The sequence below is a fragment of the Dermacentor albipictus genome, chromosome 3, assembly GCF_038994185.2.
Source record: "Dermacentor albipictus isolate Rhodes 1998 colony chromosome 3, USDA_Dalb.pri_finalv2, whole genome shotgun sequence".
Lineage (NCBI taxonomy): Eukaryota > Metazoa > Arthropoda > Arachnida > Ixodida > Ixodidae > Dermacentor > Dermacentor albipictus.
The window spans coordinates 150410569-150438436 of NC_091823.1; the positions used below are offsets into that span (position 1 = coordinate 150410569).

Consider the following 27868-nt stretch of genomic DNA (forward strand, 5'->3'; position numbering starts at 1 on the left):
GTAGCACATACATGCAATCAGATTACACAAGTTTCGGCGACAACAGACAGCGGATACATGCATTGATAACATTCTAGAAACTTCCGATACATGTAGACGCGTCCTGCGCTGAGCGATAGCATTTCTTAGACGGTAAAAGCGCTCGCCCTTAAAAGATAAACAAGTTCTCGTGTCAATACCAAAAACACAGGAAGAGATTTGGGCTAACAAGTACATAGACGCCATGAAAATAAAGCATCGAAATGGTACGCCTGTCCTAAGAATAACAAACCGGGCTCTTTAGATGATCGAAACTACCCAAGTGCTAAGGTTTTTTGCAGAATGGCTTAAAACATAGGCGCGTCACATATGAGCGACATGGTACCACATGACATCCTAAGCTACATGCGAATACTGGTGCAAGTGTTCGAAACCTCTTGAAATATAACAGGGCTAGTTAAAGCTTTTTTTTTCAAGGCATTACGTTTCGCCTACGACGCGCGGTATAACCGGCGCGGTTGCAGTGGACGCAGGGGCTTCGTTCAAAGCGGCGGACATTTTGGCCCGTTCAGCGCTGCCGCAACGCTTCCTGCCAAACGCGTCCAGGCATGTTTCAATGCCACGTGTCTTCGTGTGTGTGTGTGTGTGTGTGTGTGTGCGTGTGTGTGTGTGTGTGCGTGTGTGCGTGTGTGCGTGTGTGTGTGTGTGTGCGTGTGTGCGTGTGTGCGTGTGTGTGTGTGTGTGTGTGTGTGTGTGTGTGTGTGTGTGTGTGTGTGTGTGTACATATTGGTGCCCACGCTTGTCAAAGCGCGGCAGCCGGGAAGAGGAGCTCCCCAACTGTGAAGCGAGGAGGTCTGACCGGCGCCGGCCCAGCGGATGCGTCACTTCTCATCTCAACGTGTCCGTGGGCCGCTGTCACGTGCGCCTCATGCCGAGCCGTTCCCTCTTGCCCTCGACTCCGAGAGTATAAAAGCAGCGGCCCCCGGACGCCAAGAGAAAGGCTCCGCATTCTTCCGTCGAGTAACGTGCTCTCCCGTCTCTCCACTTCGGTCGACCTGACCGGCCGCTCTTTTGCGCTGTTATAATAAACAAGTTGTTCTGTTAGCAGTCGACTCATCCTTTGCCAGGACCTTCAGATGCTTCCAGCTGCGCCCCAGGCCGCCAGGCCAACGCTACCCTTGGGGCTTGTGACCCATTTGCATCAACTGGTTGCCAGTGGTGAGATCGCGACAACAGAGGCCAGCAGCGAAGATATGCGCTCGACTGAATGCTGAGCAACACAACGACCATCCGGGAGCATCAAAGAGCCCTGTGTGATGACTGGTTGCCTGCAGTGGAACATCATCATCATCATCATCATCAGCCTGGTTACGCCCACTGCAGGGCAAAGGCCTCTCCCATATTTCTCCAACAACCCCGGTCATTTACTAATTGTGGCCATGCCGTCCCTGCAAACTTCTTAATCTCATCCGCCCACCTAACTTTCTGCGGCCCCCTGCTACGCTTCCCTTCTCTTGGAATCCAGTCCGTAACCCTTAATGACCATCGGTTATCTTCCTTCCGCATTACATGTCCTGCCCATGCCCATTTCTTTTTCTTGATTTGAACTAAGATGTCATTAACTCGCGTTTGTTCCCTCACCCAATCTGCTCTTTTCTTATCCCTTGACGTTACACCTATCATTCTTCTTTCCATAGCTCGTTGCGTCGTCCTCAATTTGAGTAGAATCCTTTTCGTAAGCCTCCAGGTTTCTGCACCGTAGGTGAGTACTGGTAAGACACAGCTATTATACACTTTTCTCTTGAGGGATAATGGCAACCTGCTGTTCATGATCTGAGAACAGATCTGAGGTGCAGCGGTGGCGTAGAGGTAGAACACCCGCCTCGCGTGCAAGAGGTCCGTGGTTCGAATCCCGGTGCCAGCAATTTTCCATCGGATAAAAAAAAAAGAAAAATCCGCGTGTGATAAAATTGCATAAACAGGCCTGGAGTGTGGCCTGATCCCGGTGACCAGAACCGGTAACGCACTCCCTCCCTCACCAGAGCAGGATTGGCCACCCTGGTGCAGCACTTGGCCACAACCTCCTTTATGAACAACACAATCAAACAGCAGTGGAATGATTGCGCTGAATTCTTGGCTGCGAGGTTTGGTGAGTGCGGGACTGTCTCCTTCTTAGTTTTGCCAGGCTTTTGTTAGTGTCAGAAACAGAGCTGGTAATTGTTGTTGTTGTTGCTGCCGGGTTAGTTTGCGGCAAAACAATAGTAGGCAGAAGAGAAAGCAGCATTCAGAGCAGCCATGGATTGGAAGTCGTTGCGCAAACCGTAATTGCTGGAGCTTGCAAGAGAGTTGGGTCTGGACGTCTCAGACAAGCGCGGAAAACCAGAACTGGTAAGGGCTATTCTTGAGTTAGAAGCTGAGGATGGCGAGCTGTCGGAATGCCTTGAGACCATTGAGGAGAGGGAGACGGCAAAAAGACAGGAGCGCGAACGTAAAGAGCAAAAAGAAAACGAAGAGCGCGACCGTCAACACGCTTTGGAAATGAAGCATCTCGAGCTAGAGATGGAACGCGCTCGTTATGGAAGTGAGGCGCACGGTGCAGGAGAACGAGTATCGTTCAAAATGACTGGCTTGATGCGGCCGTTTAAGCTTGGAGAGGGCATTGGTTTGTTCCTTGTGAACTTTGAGCGAACGTACGAAAAGCAGGGTTTCTCTCCGGAAACGTGGCCACAGCGCTTGCTCACTTTGTTACGCGGCGAGGCGGCCGACGTAGTCGCTCGCTTGAAGAGAGAGGAGGCAGAGGATTTCGACTAAGTGAAATCGAGTCTGCTAAAAAGTACAGGCTGTCAGCGGAGGCGTTCCATCGGAAGATTCGGGAAAATGAGAACGGCAGAAGTGAGTCATATACACAGTTTGCCTACAGGCTAATGTCAAACATGCAGGAGTGGCTCAAAGAAGAGAAAGCATTTGGTGACCACGAGAACGTTCTGTAGTGTTTCGGGCTGGAACAGTTTTATAGTCGATTACCTCAGAACGTGAGGTACTGGGTCTTGGATAGGCCAGACGTTAGTACGGTGGCCAAAGCCGCCGAACTAGCCGAGGAGCTTGTGACGCGTCGGGCTCGCGGAGCTAAGGACGGTCAAAAGGGTGAATTTGGCTCCAAGTTTGAGAGGCCGAAGTTCACACCAATGAGAGCAAGGGGGGACCCACGTAGCGCGGACGCGAGTGAAAGCAGTCCGACCTAACGTAAGGAGACGGCGGCAGCCGAAGTCGAACGCAGAAAGCGGTTCGAGACCAGGCAAGCGCGCGTGTGTTATACGTCTCAGAAGCCGGGTCACTTTTCGGCGCAGTGTCCATAAACAAAAACAAAAGTCGTGTTTTTGTCATTATGCAGCACTGACGAGAACATGAAGCTTCTCGAGCCTTACACGCGAGACCTCTTCGTGAACGGGAAAGAGTGCCGAGTGCTTTGTGATTCCACAGCTACAATGGATGTAGTTCACCCCTATTACGTAGAACCCGATATGTTCACGGGCGAGTGCGCGTGGATCAAGCAAGCCGTGGAAACTCATAGCGGGTGTCTGCCCGTAGCAAAAGTGCTTATTGAAGGACCTTTCGGAGCACTTGAGACGGAGGCCGCAGTGTCATCTATGCTGCCCCCCCCCCCCCCCCCAGTACCCGTACCTATTTTCGAACAGGTGCGATCATTTCCTGCGCGAGAAGGGGCTTTTGTTTGGTGAGACTAGCGTTCAGGCCTTAACCAGATCGCGAGTTCGGGAGCTCCCTGCAAAGGCGGTAGTTGCAGGGCCGACGCTGTCGAACAATGAGAAAGGGTCGGAGGCGCAGCAAGCTGATATTCAGAGCACGTCCGAACTGAATAAAATTTAGGCTGTAGCGTTGAAGGCACCAGATACTGCAGAGGAAATGCCCGACACGGGAAAGTTAGAAGAGCTATCTGCAGATTTGCTCATCGCGCCTACGTCAGATGGACTAAATTGGTTGCTAAAAGTCAGCCCGTCGGCTTTGATAGCCGAGCAAAAAAAAGATGGCTGCCTAGAAGACATGCGCTGTAATGTCAAGGAAGGTATCTCCAAGAAAAATGCTCGTTTTGTGGAAAGAAGTGGGATCCTGTACCCGAAGTGTCTAGACCGCAGGGGAGTGGATTTCGATCAGCTGATCGTGCCTCAGTGCTACTGTCCTGATCTGTTGCGCTTGTCGCATGGGGGCTCGTGGTCCGGACACCTAGAAGTTAGGAAGACTAAGGACCGTCTCTTGCAAGAGTACTATTGGCCAGGGTGTTTTTGTGACGCAGAACACTTTGTGAGGACATGTGACACCTGTCAGTGGGTGGGCAAACCAGGGGACAAATCGAGGTCGCCGTTGAAGTTGGTACCTATCATTACGGAGCCTTTTAGACGGCTCGTTATTGATACAGTGCGACCTCTGCCGGTAACAACCACGGAGTACAGACACATTTTGACTGTGATCTGCCCAGCGACAAAATTCCCTGAAGCAGTGCCGCTTAAAGAACTCAGCTCAGCTGAGATATTCAATGCACTACTGTCCATATTTGCGCAAGTTGGTTTTCCTACGGAAATCCAGTCGGATCAGGGCACAGAGTTTACTAGCGCTTTCGCGACAGCCTTTCCCGAAAGGTGCGCGGCAAAGCTGTTACACAGCTCAGTGTACCACCCACAGTCGAATTCCGTTGAGAAGCTCCACTCCGTCATGAAGCGCGTGTTGAGAGCATTGTGTTTTGAACAACAAACTGACTGAGAGCTGTGTCTGCCTGGGGTGATGTTTGCATTAAGGACCGCGCCGCATGCGGCTACGGGGTTTTCGCAAGCTGAGCTGGTGTACAGTCGCTCGCTGCGGTCTCCGCTTCGCATGCTTCGAGACGGATCACTGCCCTCTCCAATGGCTGTAGACCATCTCTTCCAAAAATGGCCGCCTCCTGCGCTGGAGCCTCGCTTTGCAACAATATTCCTTTGAGGTGTGTTACAAAAAGGGGAGTCTCAACGGTAACGCCGATGGCTTAAGTCGAAGCCCCTAACGTGGGAATCAGCCTCAAAGTTTTTTGTTACTGATGTTTTTCTTCCTGAAGCAGGATTTTTAACATATTGCTTTTGTTTAGTGTTTCAAAGTCATGACGTGCTTTCTAGTGCAATTTTCCAATTTGTGGACGCGTTCTGAGTGCTGCTAGACTACTGTAAGGAACTAGGCAGTAGTATAAAAGGGGAAAGAACCTGGCATGGCTTAGTGAGGGTTGTGTCGTGCTTGCTGACTGAGCGGTTGAGGTTCGGCGTAGTTCTAACCCTTGCTGGGAACGAGAACGAAAATGGCAACTCTCCCGAAGTCCCTTTGCAGTGTCCTGTGTGAACCTGAACTTGAGAACGAGGCCTTCTCTGTGCGCTGCGCTCAAGAAACGCCGAGGGACGATCGACTTCTGTTATGAGCATCATCGAGCGACATGCCTCCGGACAGCGGATGCGGTCCCCTGACCATCGGGATATCCTTCTCCCGGCGGGGCGGTCTGTTACGTTTCGCCTACGACGCGCGGTATAGCCGGCGCGGTTGCAACGGACGGCGGGGCTTCGTTATAAGCGGCGGACATTTTGGCCCGTTCAGCGCTGCCGCAACGCTTGCTGTTAAGCGCGTCCAGGCATGTTTCAATGCCACGTGTCTTCGTGTGTGTGTGTGTGTGTGTGTGTGTGTGTGTGTGTGTGTGTACTTGTTGGTGCCCACGCTTGTCAAAGCGTGGCAGCCGGGGAGAGGAGCTCCCCAACTGTGAAGCGAGGAGGTCTGACCGGCGCCGGCCCGGCGGATGCGTCACTTCTCCTCTCAACGTGTCCGTGCGCCGCCGTCACGTGCGCCTCATCCCGAGCCGTTCCTTCTTGCCCTCGACTCCTAGAGTATAAAAGCAGCTGCCCCCGGACGCCGAGAGGGAGGCTTCGAATTCTTCCGTCGAGTAACGTGCTCTCCCGTCTCTCCACTTCGGTCGACTTGACCTGCCGCTCTTTTGCGATGCTATAATAAACAAGTTGTTCTTTTAGCAGTCGACTTATCCTTTGCCAGGACCTTCGGATGCTTCCAGCTGTGCTCCAGGCCGCGAGGCCAACGCTACCCTTGGGGCTTGCGACCCAGATGCAACAAAGGTTGCTGGAGGATCTGAAAACTACAGCGGCATGCTGGATCGGTAGCCTCTTATTACGGCCATTCTTTATGTCTCCTGCTCCCAACCAATCACAACGAAATGTTAGCTCGCATACTATGACAAAAATTTCGTGGGTCGAGGCCGGGATTCTCTCAGTGTGCTCCCTAACTCTGGTCTGTCCCCCTTCCTCTCCCATTCTTCTGGTGCACTTTCGCTCCTTGCAGCCGGTCGCTAATTCAGACCGCAGAGACGCCGTCGGAGTGACAGCCTTGGCGTTCTTTGGCTACTTTTGGCCCTTACGCCAATGAATTCCTAACAGCAGCATCACCACCGCGCTAGTCCACGAGCCACGTCTTTGAAATCAGTCTCCTACAAACATTACAGGAGGTAACTCTGGTGATCGTTCAGTGCTCATGAGAATTATGGGTAACCAATGGATTTGTAAATATTTATGCATGTATCTCCACATATATTTGTGCGGTGTTATTTTAGAATACGGATATGAGGCGCGCGCTCCTAGTTTTAGCTTCCTATTTTCAACCGCGTGAAAGCGCTCACGCCCCTGCTCGCGCGTTCGTCATCGTCTTCTACAGCTGGCTCTGATGTCGCTCATCTTGCCAGCCCTCGCATACCGCTCCTCCCTCTGCGTATGTCCTCACAGCACCGGCCCACTGCTAGTTGGTGCGGTTATTTAGGCCTCAAATTATTTGCCTCAGTACATCCTCAAATGAAAAATTCACGCAGAAACCTCCCTGCGAGTTGCCTAAGGATGCATAAGCATTGTGTCACTTGCTCGTCTCCACGCAGCCCGGTGACTTTATCACTGCGATAAAACTTCATCAGGTCAGCACTAACGACAGCGCAGAGGTGACACGAAGTGGTGCCCATGGCGGCGCCAGAAGCATCGATGACGCAACCGTAGTACTGCAGGTTGAGGCACTAGGTGAGCTGATGACCTTCCGATTATTACAAGCTGTTTTCGCTCTTAGCGCTTTATCCATATGCGTCAAACCATTATAAACCATGATTAAACCTACTCAGGCGGCGGATTCGTATGACACCGCCGCGTGGTTCGCACCTTGAAAGCGATCTGCAATGCCGACAAAGAGTGCCGACTACTCATAACTCCGCGTGCTTTGTTTTCGGTGGTTCTTTGTGCTGAAGAGAGACGCGCTCGCTCACGTCTCTCGAAGGCTGTGAGTGCTGTGCAGGATGCGCCAACTTTGGCTAAACTGGGGATGTTTACGAAATCTGGCGAAGCCCCAAGACGAAAGAACTAATGGTGCCAAAACAAAGTTTGTCCCTCAGCACGCCTCCAGTTTCATTGGTTTACCTAAGTTCCCTATGGGGGGCTATCATGCCTTTGGCGTTACCTTATGGGTAGTCCACAAACTGGACCTCACGTGACCGTGCCATCGGTGCATGGTCTGTGCCTTCTTTCACTTGCACGAGGTCGCGGGATTGAATCCCGGCCATGGCGGCCGCATTTCGATGGGGGCGAAATGCGAAAACACCCGTGTACTTAGATTTAGGTGCACGTTAAAGAACCCCAGGTGGTCAAAATTTCCGGCGTCCTCCGCTACGGCGTGCCTCATAATCAGAGAGTGGTTTTGGCACGTAAAACACCATAATTAAATTTTTTTCTTTCACTTGTTTGTCATTCCACGGCGTAAATAACATGCGCAAGCAAGTTACACAATAAATGAAATTAGTACAATATTATTAGTCACTTTACTGTGGTTACGAAACATTTTAATGTTTACAAGACGCAAACTGACTGATATGTAATTTATTACGTTTCGTGTTATACCACTAGGGAACGCGCCCCTCCTCTTTCCTCTGGATTGGATTGGAGCGGCTCGCAACGTGCTTGCGCTGGCATTTCCGAGCACAAAAAGGTGTGCGTCTGGTTTCAGCGCTGGGCTTTCAACACATCGCTCGTTGCTCGCGCTAAAGCTATGCCTCCTTTACTAGATGCTCGCCGCGTCGCTCGCTTTCCCACTGTAGCGGCGGTTCCCTTATTTGAGCATAAATTTCGTGCGGTGGCGCTCGTTGCCTTTTCAACTTACGGCGGTGGCGGCAGCGGCGGTCAAATGCTTTCGCCGATGCGTTCATAGAGCCGATATTCGCGGGCGTCTCTTAGCGAGCGTTCTCGAGGGCCTTCAAGACGGTGACAAATGTCATGGTTACCTCAGAGGCTGCAGCACGTGATCTAAGTTGCAGGTGTTCGCCAAGAGAGGCGATTGTTGCCTTTCCGCGGAGACGAGAAAAAGGAGAGGGTACGGAATCGAGTTTACGGGACAACGCGGCAGGCATCTAGTAAAGGAGGCATTGGCTAAAGTAAGGCTGCGAGACCCAGTAGTGTCGTTTAGCGCAAAACTGGTTTGCAGCGCGCATGCTGCATAAGCACGCAGGAATGCCGGAAAATACTCATACAAGCAAATGGTAAAAAAAAACGATGCTTTAGTTTCTGTTACTTTATCATGCACCTTTACAGTGGGTAGCGCCAAGCGATGGTTAATATCCCCCACCGCACAAGTCTCTAACGAAGGAGGAAGCAACGAGTTGGCGCAGATTGCAAACAAACTCCTTCCCAAACTTATACATCCTAAACAAAATGTACCCAACACAATACAGAGACGCCTGTCCATGGTGCGGGGCCACACCCACACTCTATCATGTCACATGGGAATGTCAACACAATCAATCATTCAATCAATCAATCAATCAGAGAGCAGAGCAATGGGAGAATCGGCTTACCAGCTGCGAGCTCACGGCCCAAAGAGCCTTAGTGCAGCACGCTAGTGAGGTACCTAGGCTCAGTGGAGCCCTGGAATAGGGGCCCACCCTTGCCGGAAGAGGCTCCAAGTCACCGGTGCCTAAGAAGACGACGGAGACCTCGAGACGCTAAATCCTTGAAAGAACCAAATAAAGTTTTTTCTCTTTCTCTCTCTCTAACCGCAGGAAAGAGTCTTCGTACGGCTTACCCCCGAGCGATCCATAGCTTACAACCAACGCAAGAAAGGGTATTCGCAACTCACGTGACCGTTAAGTGACTGCAACCACGTCCATGTCAGGTGGAAATCTAGCGGGGTTGCAGGTAGCCTGTACCCGCTGCTCATGAGGTGGCGCTTCAATTTTTGACGATACCTTTCTGTGATTTCCGTGTGAGCGCCCATAATGGAGTTCAAAAAGTTCATGATCTGGTTGACTCTCTCTCACTGGAGTTTGTGGCTCGACCCGTTAGCATTCACTAAATTTCAATACAGCTCTATGTGCCTCATTATTCACTGTGAATTATGGTCTCCGTTTGAACATTGGCTGTAATAATCGGGCCTAGAGTCAACGCGTCTCGTCGGTCAACATTGAAAAGTCGCAGATCCACTGTAGACGCGTAGATCATGCCGTAGACCCAATATCTGCAATCTGCAATGCTACTAATTTTATCTGCTTCGTGGGACGTTGTAACCTGTCGTCAGGCGACCTCGATTGTACTTTCGCTTGCTGCGAAGCAGGCACTCGTGAACTTGCACTATCTTCCACCGAGTAGAGGTCGCACCAGACTCTCCTCCCTTAAGACTACGAAGCCGTAGTTCCTCCAGTCGGCAACGGCGTGGTCCGACAGAAGAAACCAGTCGCTGGTCATCATCTTTAACAGCCACAAGTCTAGGCTATTGCTCACGCAATATGTGAGCAAAATCACTTGCCGACTGGAGAGGTGGATGTTCGGAAGACCGAGGGTGCCCGCGATGGCAAAGTAACTAACTTCCTTCGCCTCTCTGCTCTTGCAGCGCAGTGGTATCATGTAACTGCAACAACTGCTTTCGACACTTGTTGCATCAGAAGACAGCCCGGCGTCCATCCTGAGTCTTCTTATATAATGTGACCACCTCGCCTTCGCAGATTGGTTTGTGCGGCTTGAACCCCACGTCCTTGCAGGTGCTCCAGTACTCCGATGACGCCGCCGGACCTGGCCTGACGCTGAGTCGTGATGGACACACAGCGGTTGTAGCCGGAGTGAGCCGAGAAGCGATCGCACGAACGCTTCTTCCGCATCCCAGTCACTCCTATTTGTGCTCACAAAGCGTAATTTGCCCACCGCGCTGCCTCCGCAGGCGAGTCTTCGCCTAACTCGTCCACAGCAGCGCACTGACGTTGTTAAATTGGGATAAGACATTGATAACCATGCGCGGCACAGGGGATTCCGTTGCGCAGCCTTCTGTGCATGAAACGCGGAAGCAGGATGCGTGCATGTTGTCCTACGCGGCTTTTTCACGTGGAGGAGGAGGAGGAATAAACTGTTATTGTAGAACCAGCACTTTATGATGACCTGGCCTAACCCTCCCACGAAGGGACGTCGAGGGCTTGCTTCGCCACCGCCTCGCGGGCGTGCTGGGTCGCCCAGGTTTGGTCGTTGAGGGGGGAGTTCCGCAGAGCCTCAAGCAACCTCGACGAGAGAGTCGTGGTGTTAGTCTTTGTGTATTGTGCTGGGCACTTTCATAGCATATACGGAAGCGTAGCCGGGTGAATTCCACAGCACCGGAGTTGGGGGTAGTGTAGACGTCTGGAAATATAAGGTGGAGGCGGGCGGGTGGAGGGTACGTATTCGTTTGTAGTAGACGCAGGGTGGTAGCCTGCGCCCGGCTGAACTTTGGGTGAGGCCGGGGGAAGGTTCGGCGACTGAGGTAAAAGGCCTTAACGATACCGTTATAAGTTGTCAGATTGTCCCTGGCGTCCATCTCCAGTGACTCCATCGCGGTTGACTAGGCCTCGCGCAATGGAGTGGGTGACCTCGTTGAGATTGGGGAGGTGTGGGTGGACAGGGCCCGCATGGGCCGGGATCCATGTTAGGGAGATTATGCTGTCTTTAGAGTGTGGTGCCTGGCAGAGGATGCGAAGGGCTTGGCGAGAAATACGGCCTTTGCTGAAGTTAGCGACGCTGAGCGAGAGTCACACACTATGGTGTGACAGGTGGGATCTAAAGTAGCCAGGGCGATGTCCACTTCTTCAGCCGTCTTGGCAGTGAGGGTAGTGACGCTGCAGGCGTGGTGTAGGACTCCAACGCGTGTGGCGACGGCCACAAATCGTGTGCCATGGGAGTATTTTTTTCGGCTGTTTATGCGCGTTCTATGCTGTGCCCGTTAACTGACTGCGATCGAGTAAGCTCCGGTAAAACTCGTGTGAACGAGAAATTTGGCGCATCCTGCATAGGACCCTGTTTCACATGATGTGGTTTTGATACCAACGTAAGTGTGAGTTGCATCGCATGCGACGACAATCGCAATCGTAGTCCCAACGTCTACCCCACCCCTTTATTTTTGCGTTGCGACGTTGTGACCAACCAACCTGTTGGTCACATTGTCGCATCGATCGCTGCGGCTTCCTGGCGTAATTGCGCCTAGAGCTCTTTCGCGATTTCTTTTAGAGCGTGGCGTCTCGCTCTATAGGTGCAATGCGCGGAGACATGGATTGCCGAATTCGGTACCTACGCGAAGGGAAGATAAATAGCTTGTAACGCAGATTCCGTTCTCCCATTTCCATGCGTTTGTTGACACGCTACGTAGCAAACGACGCGCGTTTTTTACGTTTCCTTCGCACACCTTTGCCATTTGTCAATACTACGAGGTGTTTGGTCCCCACGAGACGACATGGCCTTTTGGAGTCGCCACAATTTTCTTTTGAGGAGTAGCAGAGAACAATCGCGCGTACGGAACAGTTTGAATAATTTCAGCTTCGGCAAGTGGCACGGCAGCAAAGTACCAGACGTTTCAACGTTGTGCTGAACACGGGAACGTTTAGTTGCATTATTTTCTTGTCTGTTTTCAAGCAGGGATTTCACGATGCATCTTGAAAGACTATCTTTCCTCACTTATTAAAGCTGACATGCTAAACGTGCAGATTATCGTAATGAATTTTCTATGGCAGGATTAACTCCTTGGCTTGGATAAACAGCGTCGTCAATTTGGTGTTGAATATTTTACGCACGTTATGTTGCATATCTTCTCTGATTTAGAATCTTTCTTTCCCCTGAACACTAACCAATAAACCTTGAATATGTTGCACACTGTGTATGCCTACTGCACCCGTGTTAGCCCTTCCTTTGAACTTTAGTATACTCTACAGAGAGCAAATTATTGATTTGCTATAGTGGCAGTGACAACGCACACCGTGTGGGAATGCGCGACTCTCGAGCGTCCCCTGATATCTTGTTTTCCCGCATGGCTCCTGTCTTCTTTATTGCGGCGTCGCCGCATGGCCTGGCACCCGCGGTGGTCGGAGTGGTGGAGGGGCAGTGCGAGAGATGACGCGAGTGTTGCGCTGCTAGCACCGCCTCACGGCAGGGTTACTTGGGGGTGCAGGAAAGATAAGGGCCGCTCTTCGGCGGCGGGCCGGCGAGTGCCGCGGACGTTTAGCGCGCGCGCCGATCCATGCTTCTGCTAGACCGCCTCGCGTGGCCTTCCTTCGAACGCGCCCCCATTCACGTGACCTTACGCGCGAACGACCAGGCAATGGGATCCAGCATGGGGCGAACATATTCGCTCGCTATCCGGTCGCGGTGAGTCGGACTTCTAGATTTGTCGCGCGCCCATCGGCATGTTTTGGGGATAGCAACTCGGCTAGGAGGCATCGATCTATGAAAGGTGCAATAAATGCCCTTGTGCTTGTTTGCACTACGGTGTTGTCGTTCCTTTGTCCCAAGAGCACGGGTGTGAGAACCCCACATCTGGCGCCCAATGTGGGGCTCTTGGGGCATCGGATGATAGTTTTAACAGTTTTGCTTCGTTCGAGACCTTTGTTGGAACTGTAGCGTAGGCCTAGCGTGGATTTTGATCGCTAGCGTCGGTGGCGTGCTTTCTTGAGCGAGACGACGGTGGCTGTAGTGTGTTTGAACAAGTGTTTTTTTAATGACATTCGTAGGTACGAGAGCCACGTGGTCTGCGTCCTGGGAGAGCGAGGCTTTGCGCCCGCGGAGCATTGGCAGGCCAGAAGCGAGTGAGTACGGATGCCTCGTGTGTGGTCCGAATTTCTTATGTAAATAGCTTCTTCTATCTCTTTGACTCTGATAAAGTCGCGGCTCTAGGAGCCGGGTGGCCGCGGACCACGGGTGCCGTTACGGGCTGACTGGTATTGCGGCCTGGCACCGGGCGCTCCGACACTGTCTGGGACGGTGGGCGCCGTCAACTCGGATGCTGTGTGCACCGAGTGGGGTAGGACCACCTAACAGAGCTGACGTCCCCTCGCGGCTGCCTGTTTTGCGCTCATTTTGGGTGTTGTTTTTGGATGCCGGTTGTTAGGGTAGCGAAGCTTTAGGCCTAAGGCTTTACGAAGCTGTCTGTCGCACGTGGAGCGACACAACCTGGTGGACCGTGGCGTTGAGGTTTTGCAATTTGCTTCCCTCATACTATTTAGCCTCGCACGAATTGAAATTACTCGTTCGACTCAAGGAAGCGAGCTTCGTTCACGTGAACATAGCATCTGAGTAGCTGCCCGATCTTTTGCTAGCCGAGTTGAACATCGTACCACATTGGCGATGCGCATGCAGAATTCCTCTCCCTTGCACTACGATAGTGTTTGCCGAGTGTGTTGAGTGTACGCAGCGTCAATGGAGTCACCCCTGGTTTGCCGTCACCTGCACATCGTCTGCGCTGCTGCCCCGGACTACGATCGAGCCACCGGGCAATGGTGCTGTGGCGAGTTCGGCGCAGCGACTTCGGCGGCCGCCTGTATCCAGCTCGCAACCCTCGGCGGCGGAGAAAAGAGCCGGTGATCACCGACAGCTGCGGCGGCTCTTGCCAGCAGGGCGCGTCGGCGCGAGCGACGCTTGCTCGTACCGATTACTGCGTCGTCGTTTCCGGATTCCTGGCCTGGAATCGTGCCGTCGATTCTGCAAAGCTGCTGCTGTGACCGGCGGACGCCAGTGGTGTACCCAGGGACAAGGTAGGCTCGCATGCTATTGACAGCATGTGGACATTTCTTCGGCGCGACCGCTGTTGCATGTACTACCGTGTTCGCGAAGCACGCGTTGATGTTACACCGAGTGGCATGTTTCGCCGGAATATGTAGTCATTTAAGGTTGGGGGGATGTAAAGGATGCGCGACTCTCACGCGTCCCCTGATATCTTGCTTTCCCGCACGGCTGCTGTCTTCTGCAGTGCGGCGCCGCTGCACGGCGTGGTACCCGCGGTGGTCGGAGTGGTTGAGGGGCAATGCGAGAGATGACGCGAGTATTGCGCTGCTAGCGCCGCCTCGCGGCAGGGTTACTTGGGGGTGCGGAAAAGATAAGGGCCGCTCTTGGGCGGCGGGCTGGCGAGTGCCGCGGACGTCCCGCGCGCACAAAAAGAAAATGCGAATAAAGACTCCAGTTGATTGCAGGAAAAAAGAATTCTTAGAATCACCAATCGTGCTTGCCAGCCGCACCTTTCAATAAGCAAGTTTTTTCCCCCAAAAGACAGACTGACAGCTTGCTTTTGCGAGCACACTCTTCAAGTTTCACACCTCTGGCAAGAAAAGTTTCTTGGAAGGTAGTCGCGTGCGCAGTGGGTGATCACAATATTTACTTTTTCCCTGGACTGGTGTATTTCTATTTTCTCTCTTTCCTGTTTTTGATTATGTTTGGTTTCATAAAACACTGATTTTCATCAGGCTTTCTTGCTGTACTATTCTCTGATATCCTGTATAGATCACTGCATTTTCACAATAACCCTTCAAATTAGAAGTCAGCATACCCTGTTCTTACTACTTCACACTATAGCTCTTGCAACATTGCCCAAATAAAAAAAAACTCTAGGTACACAGAAGCATCATGAGGACTAATAAAGTTACATAATGCAGTCTAAAAGAATAAAAAAATATTTCTGGCTGTAAATGGCTATACAGAAGGCAAAAAACAATCAAGAAAATCGAGTTGATCTAAAAACCCAAAATAGAATGTACTACCTGCCGACTAAATATGCTAGCTGACAAGCAATAAACCTAACATTCAGAAAAAGAAGAAGCAAAATGTAACGTATCTTTCCTGACAGGAATTGCATCCATGTCTCACGGAGGACATTGTGACACGAGACAATGTGCTGTTTCTCCTTGAATGCATCAGGGTTGCGCAAATCGCTCACTCTATCTCGAAGACCGTTCCAGTGCGACCCAGCACGCGGTGAAGCCTATAAATTAAATGCTTTTGTTCGGCTGAACCGGCGTTGCAAGCTTTGGTGAACACGGACGATGAGAAGCACGATGGACCTCAGCAAGAGGTAGCGTAGATGTGTGATGGCCGTCAATTATTCTATGCAGGGGGCAGATGAGTGAAATCTTCCGACGTGGCTCGAGAGACGGAAGTGACGGCTTCGGCTTCATTTCGCTCACGCTTTTGAATGTCGTTTATGATCGCCAATGATGAAACTCTGCACACGGTTTTCTATCGCTTCAACAGACTGGATTAGGTATGCTTTGTGAGGTGACTATATAGGTTATGCAAGGTGAAGTTGAAGACGAGCACATACTAGGGAGGCTAGCCTTCTTGATGTTGACTGTTCACCCTGAAGGTTTCGTGTTTAATAACCAAGCCTACGTGATGATGTTGTGATCATTTTTTCGATATGGTTGGACCAAGATAAGTCTGGTGTCGCATGGATACCTCCACATTTATACAAAGATGATTCATTTACAGAATTATTGTTAAGTATACAGTTAAACCTAGGGATGGTGCGCTTACTGCTGAAGGCTAGTTACATTTATTCGTGTCACGAGTAATCTGCCAAGATAAGCACCAGTTAGTGATCCATCACGGTCCTATTCTAGGTTTATGTGGTCTTTGCTCCGAGCAAATTTTACGATGATCTGCACAGTCATCAGCGAATAATTTAATTTTTGATGTGATCCCTTCGGTAGGTCCTTGATGAAGATTAAAAGAACAAAGGGCCTAAGATATTTTCTTGCGGAACTCTAGATGCGACGCAATTGTGGGGTTTTACGTGCCAAAAGCATGATTTGAGTATGAGGCATGCCATGGTGGGGCGCTCCGGAGTAAATTGTACCCCCTGAGGTTCTTTGACGTGCACCGAAATGTAAGTACACGGGTGTTTTCGCATTTAGCCCCCACCAAAATGCAAACGTCGTGACCGAGGTTTGATCGCGCGATCTTGTGCTTAGAACACCAAGACCATAATAACTGTAGAACCACGGTGCGTCATCATATGCTTTCGATTAGCGGTACAAGCAGAAGGTGCTGTTTTCTCATTCAACATGGAGAATGGCAGTTCATTTTCTTCCATAAAACTTAGAAGCAACTGCAAATAACGCTCGTTTCAGCTTAAGAGCGTTCGACCTGCGGACAGTGCCGCAAGTTGGCGTTTCCATATCGTGTACACAGTTCAATTACATTACTAATTGTTCAATTCGCTTCAAACTATGTCATTTTGACTAATGATACTGACTCTGCCAAAAGAAAACTCTCGCTCAATTTGGAAACCTGTTGGAAGTCACACCCCCCCCAACGCCCCTCAACTTGATCCTCTTATTCACTTTTCACGTTTCACTGGGTTTGACAATTTTTACGGGCGGCAGGTTTCTACTCTGTTCCGGAGCCATGGCCTTACCTCGAACACTCCGTACTGCGAGCACAAACAAGCGCCAGTCATCGGACGCAGGCGAGCGCAACACACGTAGAAGATATATATATATATATATATATATATATATATATAGACCAAGCCAAATATGGTGACCCGCAGCAGGCACGCTCTCGGCTTCCACGATACACTTCGAGTAGACGCGAAGAAACAGTAACGTGACTGCAGCAACGAGCGAAAGAGCCACCCTGACCCTGAATGTCGTAGCCATCTTCTTTGTTGGTTGGACAGTGTTGCCAGCTCAGGCAATATATTTTGGAGTTGCCAATAGCTTCAATACAATAGGGAACGAATTATAAGTACTCTTTATAGCGTGCACAGAGTATTCGTTAGAGCCGATCTATCTCACTAAGGCCGCTAAAGGTCTTAGCACCAAGCCCGCGACTACCCAATGAGAGTGTAACAGTTATGACGAAACGAAAACAGGAAAACGATTTGCCACTTTATCACACCGCAATGCGGTCATAACGTCAAATGTTTGCTCGCAGCTAGACGAACGTTTTAAAAATGCGAAGCCACCGGGTTGTGCTAGCGTCGTTGTGCCAGAATTCGGATGCGGCACGCAGTCGGCGTTGCTATAGCAGTTCTATTCCCTTGAATCAAGAGGACCATTCTAAAACAGCAACGCACTCTCACACAAAATGCTTACAGCCAACGTCATACCACGCAGAAAAGGTTAGGAAAAGAGCTTAGAGCTGCTACCATCCTCCGCTTGCCCGCGGATCGCAACAACCCATCGCTTCTGCCACTCCGTGTTCGAAGTCGCAAAGTAAAGCTTGGGTTGGGCACTGCTAAAGCGGAAGCAGTTCAAAGCCAGGCACTATATTATTTTGACAAGACGGCATGCAGTTGCAAAAGTCAAAAGCGAAACTCTGGCGCAATCTTGCAGACGATATGCTGGAAGCCGTAAGTATGACATGACCGCTGTCTTTTAGACACCACGTGTTCAAGACTGGGTGCATACCTGCCACAAACGTGGGCGTAAAAGTTGTCGCACGCCGACACGCTCAGATTCATCGAGTCGGTGAACAGCTGCGCGTAGTGGCGGCAAGTCTCGCTCGTGCACGAAGGGAACCGCAGACGACCCGGAGACGCCGGCTGCCGGTAGTCGAGCGAGAGATTGACCACGATCACTAACACGAGCGTGGCCACCGCACCGACGAGCAGCACGTACTGCGGTGCTTCGGAGCTGGATGATGGGCCGCTGTTTGTCTCCAAAGTGGTATGACGAGCTTGCGATCTGTCGATGAGCCGCTGCTCCGAACCAGTGTGTCGTCCATACTACGTAGAACGTCTTCAAAGTGAGGAATCGGATTTCACAAGTGGCCACTTGTCGCAAGGTAATTTCCCACTGTGGGGATTCCAGTAGGCAAAAGTTAGATCAACTTAAATTTACACAAGCTCTCATCTAAAGGTCCATCAATAGAATTACCTATAATTACATAAAAATGAATAATTTTTAAACGAATAGTTCAATGACGACGCGCGAGGTTAAAAAAGAAAGCAATTTCTATGATGCTTTCAGAATTCGACTGCCGAAAGTGCCAAGCTCTCCCGCGTTCTCGAACGTTCCTTCACTGTAGGTGCACTCACTAGTCTTCAGAAGGAGAACAGAAATGGTTGTGGTTGCCAACCGTCCTGAATTCGGCGAGGTGGTCTCGACTATTGAGTAAATGTCCAGCGACCGAACAAGGACGACCCATTTGGGACGCCCGTATGTCCCGACTTCTGCAGTTTTTGTGCCTGATTACAAATGCTGAAGCATGTTTCTTGTTTTATAATTCTGATAGCTCGGTTGTACATTCATTTCTTCTGTCTCCTCTTGCATTGTCATTAACATAGAAGCGATTTAGTTTTTCTCCAGAATTTAGTTACGCTGGGGGCTCTGACCGTTTACAGCGCTTTAAACTATAGATGTTGCTGTGTTTGCCAGAAAACTCAGCTCCTTTGTGGTTGTACATCGCGCTATGCTAGGATTAAAGCAATTGTGAAACATCATTAGGTTTCGCAATTGCTTGGCGGCTCCGGGCAATGACCATGACATGGTTGTCGTTGCCAGAGGTTGTCGTCGCCGCCTTTCTGTCCCGCCTTCGTACACTCGAAAATTCACAACCGTAGGGCTAATGTCATCTGAACTAGTCATTTTGTTTTAGTGACGCCTTCCATGCATGTTCGTTAGCAGGACTTTGAAAAACGGCTATCAACATTCGAGTAGCATACCATGCCTCGCTACAACTTATACGCACACAAACGCGCATGCACGGAAGATTTGTGCACAACACTTCTTGGTAGGCTGCTCTGCACTAACCACATTATTACGGAGAAATGGCCTAGGTGCCCCAGTACAGGCAGTTGAAATGCGGCATCGCCTCCCTTAATGGCTTGAGAAGAACCACTTGAAATAACGGGCTAAGCATATATGTAGGGCTGTGAAAGTTGAGGGCTTTTTCCTGAGAAAATTGCTGTTTTTGGTATCGCCGAGTGCTCATTCTGCAAGTGCACTGGGAAGATAAGTGCTAAGAAAACGAAGGTGGCTAAAGAAGGTAGCACACCGCAAAAACAAAATCATGTGCAGTTGCTCACACTTTCCGGCTCCGGTGACGCCAGCGATGACACGCTCGAGAGCGGCTTGTATGCGTTTTGTCCGGAGCTGAAAGAAAAGTTCAGATGCTTAGGATCAGAACGAAGACAATAAGGTTTACCATACACATAAGCACGTATAAACACGTCTTTGGCAGGGGCCTTGTGGGCTTTGCTGATATGCCCTTTCGTAAAGCTGCTGCCGACCTCATAGCTCCATGAACGTCGATGATGTGCAAATTCCGGATAGGAATGGAAGGGCACAGACTTCGGACTTATAGGAGCGCCACAGACTTCGCCGGCACACTTAAGTATAGAATACACTCACTTAACAACGCAGTACAGACCACGAGACTGATGTGAAGGAATTTGGCGACTTTGCCTGCGTTATCGCCTGATAGTGTGTTCTGACGCTTCCTACCGTTGTAGCTTGTGCTCGACATGGTTGGCTGCACGGCTAGCGCGCCACGGATTGAACAGTCTAGAATGCAGCGAGACGCGTTCCGTTAAACAAAAGTATCATCGTACTTAAAACAAAACACCACGCCAATCGTACTGCTAAGTTGTCTTATTTTTAATGACTTGAAAGCTCTCGAGGAACCTTTGGAAGCACCGGTAGTATATTTCCTCGCATGGGATTTTTTCCCCTGCACACTATACTTTTTACACTTTACTTGCCTTCCCGCTACATCATTGTCGGCGGGTTGCGGCGTCATCGCTTTGTCCTGGGGCTTCCCTCCACGCTTTCGGTGGTGCCTGTGCCGCTTTGGTGACGAGACAGCGGCAGTTCCGACAGCGGCGGGTGAAGCAACCGAGCCAACCGACTGGACGGGCACGAACTCCCCGGAATCGGCAACAGCGTGGACAGCATTCATGGCTACAAAATTTACCGAGACGGGACGTGGAGGAACTGGGCTCAAATTACCTCAGCAGTTCAAGATATCAAACGTCGAAATAGTGGCGATCCCTGATTTCTAAATTAAGGGGACCATCAGTGGTGGCGTTCTCCGTCTTTTTCTTCTTCAGCTTGAACACGAATTTGTCAACCTAAAGGAGTAAGTACCTTCACACCTATTACACTTCCAAAAACTGCAGATTATGTAATAATTCTGCAAAAGGCAAGTAAAAGATTGCATAAGTTTAAGTCATCGTTTTATTAAGTTTTTTGCCCACGTAAGTGCGCTAAGGCACGCGAGTTGGGTGCCACACTGGGACGCCGCCAATAATTATTCGAAAAAAAAAGAAACGAAGATAGACAACGAAATAAAAAAGAACCGATGAAAAAGGAAAAAGAACACTGTTTGTAACGTATGTAATTTTCGATACAATTATTAATATTGTTGCGGGAAGAAAGCAGGCCCACGAGTGTAAAATAACTTATATTTACAAATGATGGATATGGCGTTCAGGCAACCGCCAGACTTCGTCTTTCTCTAGTCCAATTCAACGTCTTCCTTCACTTCACCGTAACATCACCCTCCCGGTGGGGGAGCTCCGTCCCGGTGCAAGTTAAACAGCCTCACTTATTGGGGGGACATAGGGCTTGAGCCTGGTGACGTGAACAACATCACTGGTTAAGTTGGGAGGCACGGAAGGCTGACCGAGTGGGGCGATCTCGTAGGTCACGTCGGACAGTTGGCGTAAGATCTGGTACGGACCAGAAAAACGGGACAGTAATTTTTCCGACAAGCCGACACGACGTGAAGGCGTCCAGAGAAGGACAAGGGAACCAGGTGAAAAATGGTGGTCTCGGTGCCGAAGGTCGTAGCGTCGCTTTTGAGAAGCTTGCGAGACTGTGAGGCGATGACGGGCGACATCTCGGGCCTGGGCGGCTAAGTCAATAGCATCGCGAGCGTAAGCAGTGCTGGGTGACTGTACTGCGGAAGGTAGCAACGTGTCAAAAGGCAAGGTGGGGTCGCGGCCGTACAAAAGGAAAAATGGTGAAAATCCGGCAGTGTCGTGACGGGACGAGTTGTATGCGAAAGTAACGTATGGTAAAGCGACGTCCCAGTCGCGGTGATCGTTGGAAACGTACATGGCGAGCATTTCAGTGAGTGTGCGGTTGAGTCGCTCGGTGAGGCCGTTCGTTTGAGGGTGGTACGCGGTAGCAATCCGATGTTCTGTAGAACAGGAGCGGAGCAGATCATCAACGACCTTCGATAGAAAGTAGCGGCCGCGATCCGTCAGCAACTGGCGAGGGGCGCCGTGGTGCAGGATGACGTCTTTTAGTAAGAAGTCGGCGACATCTGTAGCGCAGCTGGTTGGCAGGGCTCGTGCGATGGCATATCTAGTGGCATAATTGGTTGCTACAGCAATCCATTTGTTTCCTTTGATGGAAATTGGAAACGGACCAAGGAGGTCGAGGCCCACACGGAAGAAGGGCTCTGTAGGTATATCAATGGGTTGAAGCAAACCAGCGGGAGGCATAGCAGGCGTCTTCCGGCGCTGACACAGGTCGCAAGAAGCGACATAACGGCGCACAGAGCGATAAATGCCAGGCCAGAAGAAGCGGCGCCGCAGGTGGTCGTAAGTACGAGTGACGGCCAGATCTCCAGCAGTAGGAGCGTCATGAAGTTGCTGGAGCACGGCGAGTCGAAGGCGCTTGGGGACGACTAGGAGGAGCTCCGGGCCGTCAGGACGAGGGCTGCGACGGTAGAAAGTTCCATCGCGCAAGGTGAACATCCGAAGGGACGGGTCATTGGGCGAGGAGCTTAGGCGTTCCATAAGTGTTCGAAGAACAGGATCCTTGCGCTGCTCGTCGCCAATGTGGAGGAAGCCGGAGAGGGACAGAATACTGATGTCCGAGTCTGCATCGGTATCGTCCGGTTGATCCACGGGATTGCGGGACAGGCAGTCAGCGTCTTTATGCAGGCGTCCTGACTTATATATAATAGAAAATGTATATTCTTGTAGGCGCAATGCCCAACGTGCAAGTCATCCAGTTGGGTCCTTCAAAGAGGAGAGCCAGCAGAGGGCGTGATGGTCGGTGACAACGCAGAAGCTCCGACCGAAAAGGTACGGGCGAAATTTCGCGACCGCCCATACGAGCGCGAGACATTCTCTCTCAGTAATGGAGTAATTTCGCTCGGGCGTGGAAAGGCGGCGGCTAGCGTAAGCGATGACACGGTCTTGGCCCTGTTGACGCTGAGCGAGGACAGCGCCGATGCCATGACCACTCGCGTCAGTTCGTACTTCAGTGGGCGCAGAAGGGTCAAAGTGGGAGAGAATCGGGGAAGTGGTAAGCCGCTCAATCAGGGTAGAGAAGGCTTTCTCCTGTAGCGGTCCCCAAGAGAAAGAGGCGTCTTTCTTAAGAAGGTCAGTGAGAGGGTGAGCGATGTCCGCAAAATTTTTCACAAATCGCCGAAAATAAGAGCATAAGCCCAGAAAACTACGGACATCGTTCGTTGAACAAGGTACAGGAAAATTTCGCACGGCGTGAACTTTCTGTGGATCAGGTTGGATTCCGGCGGCGTTGACGAGATGACCAAGCATGTTAATTTCACGGCGACCGAAATGGCACTTGGAGGAGTTTAGCTGAAGGCCAGCCCTGCGAAACACGGAGAGTATGGTTGTGAGGCGCCGCAGGTGGCTCTCAAAGTTCGGCGAAAACACAATCACATCGTCGAGGTAACACAGGCATGTAGACCACTTCAAGCCGCGCAAGAGAGAGTCCATCATGCGCTCGAATGTAGCTGGCGCATTGCATAATCCAAAGGGCATGACTTTAAATTGGTACAGACCGTCCGGTGTGACAAAGGCGGTTTTCTCGCGGTCCATCTCATCGACGCTAATCTGCCAATAGCCGGAGCGGAGGTCAATTGATGAAAAGTATTGGGATCCGTGAAGGCAGTCAAGAGCGTCATCAATGCGAGGCAAGGGATAAACATCCTTCTTTGTTATCCGGTTGAGGTGACGGTAGTCAACGCAGAAGCGCCACGAGTTATCTTTTTTCTTTACTAAGACAACCGGTGATGCCCACGGGCTACTGGAGGGTTCAATGATGTCCTTGTCCATCATCCTGTCTACTTCTTTCTGTATGATGGCCCTTTCTGTTGCCGAGACACGATATGGCCGCCTATGAATGGGGCTGGCGTCACCGGTGTTGATGCGATGCGTGACAACAGATGTCTGGCCAAGTGGACGGTCGTCCAAATCAAAGATGTCCCGATAAGATGACAGGAGATGACGAAGAGCTGTTGTTTGCTCGGAAGGAAGGTCGGGGGCGATCATCTTAGAAACATCGTCCGCAGGCGTCGAGTACGAAGGAGGGGATGACAAAGGCCCGTTCGTACTGAGGAAGGATTCAGAGGTCAAAAAAGAAATCTGAAATTCTTCCAAAGGAGTGATATGCGCTATGGCGATACCGTGTGGCAAAACATGTGACGAGAACCCAAAATTGAGGATGGGCACGCGAGCGCAGTTTTCGCGGATCCGAATTAAGGTGCTCGGTAGGGCAATATTACGCGACAAAACCACGTCAGTAAGCGGCGACAGGACGTACTCGCCATCAGGTACGGGAGGACAGGGCGTCAGCAGGACATTTGTAGCAGCCTGTGGAGACAGCCTTGCAAATTCAGCAGCACATAAGCGGTGTGGAGCACAAGTGGTTGCGTCGGCAGGAAGCGGCAGGTCCAACTGTACAACACCTGCGGAGCAGTCAATTTGGGCAGAGTGTTTCGAAAGGAAGTCGAGGCCGAGAATTAGGTCGTGTGGGCAGTGTTCAAGGACGATAAATAGAACAACGGTATAATGGCCCCCAATGGTCACACGTGCTGTGCACATTCCTAGGACAGGTGACGTACTCCCATCGGCGACTCGCACGGTGCACGGTACGGCGGGGGTCAGAACCTTTTTGAGCCGGCGGCGGAGAGCAGCGCTCATAACTGAAAGCTGCGCTCCTGTATCAACGAGAGATCTAACAGGAACGCCATCGACTTCAATGTCCAGCAGGTTTCCACATGTAGGCAGGGTCAATAGAGGATTTGTGGGCCGGGTCGGAGTCGCAGCTTCACCTCCGGGAGCTGCACCGCCTAGTTTCCCGAAGCGAAGCGACCGGTTGCAGAAGGGGACGAAGAGCGGTGAACGAGAGGCGAACGGGACCTACGACCTTGCGGAGACGGGGATCGGCTGGATCTTGGTGGAGCACTGTCGGCGTTGATGTTCCTAGTCGGCGTATAGGGCGAGAAAGTGCGATTGTCGGGTACTTGGCTGTAGTGACTCGGAGACGACCACCGAGGAGGCGACGACCAGTGGTTGCGGCAATGACGGGCGATGTGTCCAATACCGGAACAATTAAAACAGATGGGTTTATCATGCGCTGTGCGCCATTCAGCTGGGTTGCGACGGAGTGGTGGAAAGCTTTGCGTCCGGGAGCGAGCGGTCGGAGAAATTTGGTAGGTGTTGGTATGGCGGACTGAGCAGAGAGATGGAATGCCCAAACTTGCTATTTCCTCCCGAACGACCGCTTGTATAAGGGAGATAGCGGGTACGCTTTCCCGACAGTCTGAACGAACGGGAGCCGGGGCCATGGCCTCAAGCTCACGGCGAACGATGCGCGTTATTTCTTCCGGTCCTGCGGGCTGAACGAACCGCGGCGGGTCTTCGCAAGAAGATGTCGCGGCGGTATTGGGCAACCGGTCGAAAGTTTGAGTGACGCGGCGGCCCTTCGCTTGTTCGAAGCGCCGGCACTCCTTAATAATTGCATCCACAGTGGCACAATCCTTACACATCAAGAGATTGAAGGCATCGTCTGCAATACCTTTCAATATATGGCCAATCTTGTCTGCCTCGGTCATGTTGTCATCAGCCTTGCGACAGAGGGCCAGCACATCCTGTATGTACACGACATAGGATTCTGTGGACGTCTGAGCGCGGCACGCAAGTTCTTTTTTAGCTGCCAGCTGACGACGGACAGGTCTGCCGAACAGGTCTCGCATTTTTTCTTTGCAAACATCCCAGCTCGTTAGGTCAGCTTCATGTGTGTCATACCATTGCTTCGCAGTTCCCTTCAGATAAAATATTACGTTTGCAAGCATCATTGTAGGATCCCACCTGTTGTTGTCGCACACTCGCTCGTACATCGTAAGCCAGTCCTCGACGTCGACGTTGTCCGTGCCACAAAATGTTCCCGGGTCCCGTGGGTGAGTGAGGATGACCGTGGGCACGGGCTGCCGAGGCGTTGTCGCTTGTGTCGGTTGATTTGCCATTGTGGCAGCAGGTAGATGACGTCCGCTGCGAAGTTCCGTGGTGGTACCCCGCACCTTCCACCAAAATGTTGCGGGAAGAAAGCAGGCCCACGAGTGTAAAATAACTTATATTTACAAATGATGGATATGGCGTTCAGGCAACCGCCAGACTTCGTCTTTCTCTAGTGCAATTCAACGTCTTCCTTCACTTCACCGTAACAATATGTACTTCATGTAATGAGAAAATTAGTGCATATTGCTACGGAACAGTATTTGCGATCACGAAGAGGCGAGCAGTGTGAAGACGACGACGACGATTAGAGGCTAGCACGGGCTGTTGCCTCTTGGCCAAGTGTGGCATATTTCTTTGTATATATACTTGTATACAGCTTTCCGTCTGCGTCTTCCTACGTAACAATATTATCAAGCTTGAAAATCAGCTCAACGACAATGCAATACCTGACCAATTTGCACAACCAAATGAAAGACAACAGTAGTTTAGAAGGCGCACACTTTTCAACGAACTTACGGTAGTACAATGTCGCCACCCAATGCAATATGAATATTGAAAAAATCAGGAAACGAAGTTATAGAAATGCATATATACAGGCGGCATATGTGTAAAAAATACTGAAATACCTTTCTCGCGATCAATGCCGGGGCTAACACCATGAGCACTGAAGAAAGGTAGAGACAGAGCTATTTCAGCCGCCGGAAAGCGTCAGACACGAGGCATCATGCAGCCAGGCTCCTGCCTCGCGCACCCGTCTGGACGCATTTCGGCATCTATTAACATCGCCGAGAAGTTTGCGCATGCGTGAAGGTGCAGGAAGCTTTATTGCGGCACCAGTTGCATAGACACTACAGGTGCATTTCTGTCGTCGCCCTCGCCGTGAGGTTCCGTGGAAAGTCCAAGGGCGAATAAATCATCGCCGCGCACCATACGCTGTTTGTGCAACTGAAATCGTTCGAGCGTGAGCCGCGGATCGCGGCTCAATGTCGCACAAGCACGGGCGGAAAGCATGGAACAAGCGAGTGGTCTAGCGTCTCGTGCAAGGTTCTTGGGGGAGGGCAGGGAGGGGTGGGGCACGTTTTAGTGCGGGCGGCAAGGGCGGCAGTGGACGCTCACCGGAGCCGATGCATCTTGAAAGCCATTTGTGGCCGGTGCCGAGCCCATCGTGCGCTGTGGTCTCGCGGCTCAGTTTGCGTTGATCTGAGAGGTTGCCGCGCTTCTTCTCTCCAGTGCTTCGACAGCAAGTTTCCGTGGCCATTGAGTGAGATGTGTTAACCTTTGCTTATGCACGCGTGATACCATTGCTTGTTGGGTTAGTTAGCATGACTGCGTTTACAAGTTGATTCGACCGATAAAACTACCGTCCTTACTGTCCACTGATCTGCTATCCCAATCGATGCTTCACTTTTCGGGCGAAACTGTGTCTCTTAGAACATGCAAGTTTTTAAAATTCGAAATGTGTAAGGTCAGCAAAAATTTATATGTCGCTTACGCAGAAGAGTACCTATGTTAGTCACGCACGCTTTGCCGCAAATATCATGATCTTGAGAAAGCTAATAAAAAAATGCTGACATTTCAGTACCTTCGGAGAAACCGACTAAATGACAATTTAACACGCAGTTGCATTTTGGCCCACTCTCAGTCTTTTAGATTTTGACAATCGCACATTTTTCGACATATTGGTCGACTTTTAATGATAAATCCAAGCCATAGTGATTCCGACCATGCTGAAAGCCGCAGGAAAGATCTGCACTATAGCATTAAAACGAAATATGCCGTGACGACATGGGCAACATAGTTTGAGGCCAGTCGCGGAAAGTAGTGGTACGGCGCGCTTTGCTTGGAAAGTATGCGCGGCTGAGTGAAACGCTTGGATTTGCCGCGACGTGCCATCATTCAAACACCCCACGGTCACAGATGTTTTTGTGCTTACATATGAGGTAGCAGCAGGAGGAGCTCGGTTTCGAAACTGCCTCGACTGAGTTTTTAAATTCAATTGTGAATACTTATTCTTAGGTGCAATTTCGATGATTACAGAAAAATAGGGCTGCGTAAAGTCTGACTGCGTTCAAATGTGTCGCTTACGCAACTGCCCTAACTGACTGAGAAACTGAACTGAATCAGCGCTACGAGCCACAATCACAACGGAGATTTGGAATGAAACACCGTGAGCGCTTCTGCTCGCAGGCGCACCGCTCCCAGCAGGTGTGTATATAGGTTAGAAGCACAATTGCACCTGCGTAATTCGCACTGCTGTTAGGTCAACAAGAGATGTTTCATCTGTTGATTGAATATACGAAATAAAGTCGCAGAAAATAACGAAATACACAGACCG

At 50.9% G+C, this 27868-nt stretch overlaps 1 protein-coding gene across 3 annotated transcripts in view; it reads right to left on the reverse strand.

Moving 5' to 3' along the window:
* The window catches only part of LOC139057622 (uncharacterized), a 29274-nt gene extending 2979 nt beyond the window's left edge, over positions 1-26295 (reverse strand). Inside the window, exons 1-4 of one of the 3 annotated variants that reach the window (XM_070536172.1) lie at positions 26160-26295; positions 20014-20212; positions 19339-19405; positions 17720-18036 (exon numbers count right to left, since the gene is read on the reverse strand). In XM_070536172.1, the coding sequence (XP_070392273.1) occupies positions 17720-18036; positions 19339-19405; positions 20014-20210 (581 nt within the window). In that variant the 5' untranslated portion in view covers positions 20211-20212; positions 26160-26295. Of the gene's footprint in view, positions 1-17719; positions 18037-19338; positions 19406-19542; positions 19674-20013; positions 20350-26159 lie in introns of those variants that run through there. The other 2 variants (XM_070536171.1, XM_070536173.1) reach the window with 2 other exon arrangements.
* Between the last annotated feature and the right edge of the window lie 1573 nt (positions 26296-27868).